The sequence below is a fragment of the Cyclopterus lumpus genome, chromosome 1 (assembly GCF_009769545.1).
Source record: "Cyclopterus lumpus isolate fCycLum1 chromosome 1, fCycLum1.pri, whole genome shotgun sequence".
Lineage (NCBI taxonomy): Eukaryota > Metazoa > Chordata > Actinopteri > Perciformes > Cyclopteridae > Cyclopterus > Cyclopterus lumpus.
The window spans coordinates 11769909-11774713 of record NC_046966.1 but is presented as its reverse complement, the minus strand read 5'-3'; the positions used below and the strand labels follow the sequence as shown (position 1 = coordinate 11774713).

General features: G+C 41.5%; 1 protein-coding gene across 1 annotated transcript; it reads right to left on the bottom strand.

The window, feature by feature from the left end:
• Positions 1-685: 685 nt before the first annotated feature.
• On the bottom strand, positions 686-4805 carry LOC117731854 (nuclear factor interleukin-3-regulated protein-like). Its single transcript, XM_034534376.1, has 2 exons — positions 3390-4805; positions 686-2715 (listed from the first exon to the last, which is right to left on the bottom strand). The coding sequence occupies exon 2, from the start codon at positions 2623-2625 to the stop codon at positions 1396-1398; it is 1230 nt and encodes a 409-aa protein (XP_034390267.1). The 5' UTR covers positions 2626-2715; positions 3390-4805; the 3' UTR covers positions 686-1395.

Below are 4805 nucleotides of genomic sequence, written 5' to 3'. Positions count from 1 at the left end.
GACTTTAATAAAGAATAATGGCCTTCAGTCAAGTTAATCATATTTTCAGACCACAATTAGTAATTCAGCTTATGTATTGCTGCTTTCTGCCTCCAACTTCAGATTGCATTTCACGGCAGCTCTTCTGATGTTTATCTGCAGATTGTTAACTCTTTCCAGGTGTTAATGTATCCTGAACCTGTACCCTTCACTTCCATATGGACCAATCGGTCTCCACCGCAGCTGCTTCATTGCTATAAATAGCGTTCATACTGCTGACGTGATAGATGACTCATGCAGTCTCATTCCTCTCCCTGCATACAAACACCACTCCCTGGCAATGTCCCCTCATTTCAGCGACCTTAGTTCAGTGAGAGTGGACTGACAGGGTGTGTTTTTTTCAGTTTTAAAGCATTCATTAAAGGAAGTTGAGGTCATACATGAAATTCAAAAGAAAAGGGCTGGGAATAAAAAAAATATTAATGACATACTCCAATTTGTGCCCAGTGCACCTCTCCACTCCAGTGCCACACCTACAATTACTCTCTCTTCTTAAGCTGAAGTTGCTGTTCTTACCCCAGCCTCTCCTCTCCTGGCCTGTGATGTAATGCAAAATGCAGTTACATATTTTTTTATAAGCTTCTAACTCTCCTGCATAATGTATGATTATGACTGTGTCTCTAAAAATATGTGTGGCCTTTAGGACAAATAAAATAAAATTTGTTATGAACAAGGATTTTATTGCTGTATTGTTCACACTCATTTCATCTGAGATCAGAGATTTTACAGCCATATAATCTGGAAGTAGATTCACCAGTTGTTTATATAAAATAAAATGTTTTTTCTAAGTACAGTTCACTTCAATTCTGAACAAAGAAATATACAGTTATGACTCCTTGCTGTCATAAGTCAGATACACATACAGTAAACAATTAAAAAATCACAAAAACAATTCACAAAAAGAGTCTTCTTCTTCAGGTCAGCATATAATATTGATACACTTCGTTTGTGTTGAAAAGCCTACAAACGGTCTGTTTTTCCAAAGAAAAAAAAGATGACTTTGCCACATCACAGTCAAGTGAATATGGTGAGATTGTTGTTGATGTTCAGTGTTTCTAAGTATTCAGCCAAGTATTCAGAATGTACAGCCTCCTTCAAATCCCAGGAAATCAACATGATCATGTGATGATTTAACACCAAAAGAAAATCACTTATACTTTTGCATTAATTCATTATTATTATTATTATTATTATTAAAAGGCTTTCGCAGTGAAACAGGTGTCGCAAATAAAGTTTGTCAGGTCAGAGGTAGCTGTTAACACAGAGGCCTCGCTGTCCTGTGGAAGCCAGACGTCTGTAAGATCGATGGCTTGTAAAGATGTCGTGAGAAATCTGTCTATTGACTTGTCCTTGCGCTCAGGCTTTAAGCGATTTTGAGAGCAGCTGTTGAGAGAAGAGCCTCTTGAGCTGGGTCACTTCCTGAGACAAACAGCTGATCTGAGACCTGAGACTGACGTCCTCTGTTGAATACTTGGGGTCCCTGGAGTTCTGTAGAGAGGAGGAGTTATACTGTCCAGATGACGGACCCTGATACTGCTGCCCTGGTCCACCACAGGCCTCCTCCATGGACCAAGGAGCCTGACTCACTGTCGGATTGTCCCATCCCGCCTGCTGGTGGCTCCTCATCTGGATGTTTGGCCACACTGTGGCTACAGGTGGTCCACTGGGTCTGGTGTCAGAGGATGGAGACAACTCCACTGCATCGCTGAAACCAGCAGGCCCTTTGAAGCGGAGCTTATGTGGCAGGCTCCTCAAACCCTCAGGAGAGTCTTGTCTGCTTACATACTGACTCCCGTTGGCCTCCATGGGACAGATGTGGGAGTCGTAGCCCTGCTCCCTCGGAGAAGGCCCACAATGCTCACTTAGTGTGTCATCAAAAAACACAGGGCTGCCCACATTTGAGCCGCATGATGTGGACACACCGGACTCCTCGGATACACTGTGACTTGAAAGAGGCTTGGCACCTTGCTGTGGAGGGTGAGGGTGGATGTGGTGGGGGCTGGGCGGTGTATTGGGGTATGGGGATCCATCAGTGTGAGGTTGGTAGAAGTGTGTTGGTCTTGTTGTTGGGAGAGCACAGAGGGGTGCAGACAGTGGCAGAATGGAAACATCAGATGAGTCTTTAACCAGGCCGACGCGAAACTTCAGTGCCAACAGCTCGGCTTTCAGGCGGCCGTTCTCCTCCAGCAGGCCCATGACTCGCCTTTCTAAGACCATGTCCTTGGCTCGCCTCTTCTCTCTGGACCGCTTGGCTGCCTCGTTGTTTTTTTTCCTCTTGTCCCAATAGCCATCATCTTTCTTATTGGTAGGGATGAACTCTCGTTTCCGGCGTGCATTGTTGCCGTTGTCCTCATCGCAGCTGCTGCCAGCCTTCACTTCAGCGTTGGCCAGGCTCTCTTGTTGTTTGAGGGCAAAGGTGTGACTCAGGAGGGTTTGGGCCAACTGGCTTGTGGAAGTCAGGATGGAAACAGCCTCATCGGTGAAGGACAAAGCCTTTCCCAGAGGCCTGGACTCTGGTCCCTCCACAGCCAGCAGTGAGGGCACTGACAGGTCCTGGACGATGCCTCCCACAGTCTGACCCGTCATGTTCAAACACTGATTTGACACTTGGGGGAGCTCTGAGTGTGTGAAGAACTTGCTGAAGGTTGGTAGTTGAGTGTTCTGTAACAGCACCACCTAGTGGTGAACGATACAAAAGTAATGAAGTGACCATTTGTTTACAAGGTAAACAGTAAATTCACATTTTACTGGTGCCAGTTGAAAGTTGTAATGTTTTTAATATCAGGAAAAGACTTAATAATAATAATAATAATAATAATACATGAAATAAAAACTATTTTCAAATACATACTTATAGGCATTGCAATGAAATAAAACTATAGTACTATAGATTCATAATAATACTCTTATTTTGGTACTTTTAGCCACATTTAAACGGGGGAATTTGAATTATAATATTTGAAAATTAAAAACATTAAAAAAGTTAACGAGAGAAAAAGGGAATAAATGTGAAAGCTACAAAATGATTGGTCAAATCTTTAAATTCGTTTTAGAGTTTGATTATGAGGATTATTAGTTAGTTATTGATTATTAATTATTGACCAGTTATTTACAATGAGTGTTATTACTACCAACATGTTTTCATTAAACCCTACATCCTGAAGACTGAGCCTTATATTATGACATAAAGATCGTCTTCATTTCATCAGCAATGTCGTAGTAGGAAAAAAATAATTCCGAAACTTTCTTAAAATCAATTTAACTCTATTGCAACTACATAATATCGCGTGATAAAAAAACAACAACAAAAAAACAATTACATCTCGGGAAACATTAAGTAGATTACTTACTCAAATCACACAGCTGCTGAAACCTTTGGTGGAGATCTCCCCAGTCAGAGAGGAGGAGACATGAATGTCACAAGTCGCCTGAATGTTGCTGCTCCTCCGCAGCTTTCTGTCGTTTCTTTCCCAGCTCCTCGGTTCATCCGGGGTCGGATCCTCACCCCGGACGACCCACCCCCACTCCTCCTCCTCCGAGAAGGGAAGCCAGCTGAGTCAAACCAGCGGAGACGTGCAGCAGAATAAACAACAACAAACCCGCGCTGCAACCAATCCTAACAGGTTGTTTGAACCGTATTGTATGACTCTAACACAAACACATCATTGCCAGTTGAAGGTTGTCGAAAGGTTAACATAATATTAAAAACCACAGTCAACAGCCAAATGGTCAGTCAACATGTAACGTAGCTTTTGAAAATTCAACAAGCAGTAAATGTGACTGACAGAAACTATCGTTATCTGCCTGAAAACATGCCATTTGTCAGATAATCAGCCAATCGACCCGAATGACCCCTGGAATTTCAACTGGCCCAACCCGTAGTTGGGTTTACTGCCAGTTGATAAAGAGATAGTGTGTTTAGCTAGCGCTTGCTTACTCTGTGCGTATCCAATAATGCCACAAATAGGCCATTGAAGGCCGGGCCATGTTCTTTGGAAGTGAAATGTGAACACCAAATACAAACATCTTACACTAACGCAATAGTTTACACTAATTTACATTCAAGTTGGAGCAGTGGTTTGAGCTAGCTAAATGCTAACGCCTCCAAAATGGACAATATTCACAATCTGATCTACATTAACTATGTTTATGCCGTCTAGCAATAAAAGCAAAGTAATGTGACAGCTGAGGCTGGTGGGAATGTGATCAGTTTTGAAGTAATTAGTAAAAAAATACAGTAGATAAATACAGATTTGACCTGATGGTAAAAACGTCTCAAAGTTAAAGTGATCATACGAAAGTCTGTAACATGTTTGACTTAGTTGAACAATTGTTTATAATTATTCATGAATAAAGAACCAGGTGGGGTTTTCTACCTTCCACTGGGTGTGGGAGTTTGTTTGTCATTAACATTTTGATTTGTGGAGTCAGTTTTTTACTCTTATGATCATAAAAACATGTATTTCTTGTGATTTTATACTGTAAAGATAATTTCTTTCCCATTTAACACATCATGTACTAACAGGCCTGTTTCCCCGATTTTATTTTACTGTGTCAAATGAGATCATCCAGTTTATAAATCCTGCGTACACAGCAATTATGGTGGCTTCAGTTGTCCTCATTTGCTCTTTGCGGGTGATCATCCATAACGAGGAGTTCAAGGTCAGCTTCACAGAAAAATATGTTGCGTATACATGTGCTGTTTGTTTCACTACAAACACTCATAGAACATACAATTATTCTATAATTTCCATCACAACATTAGA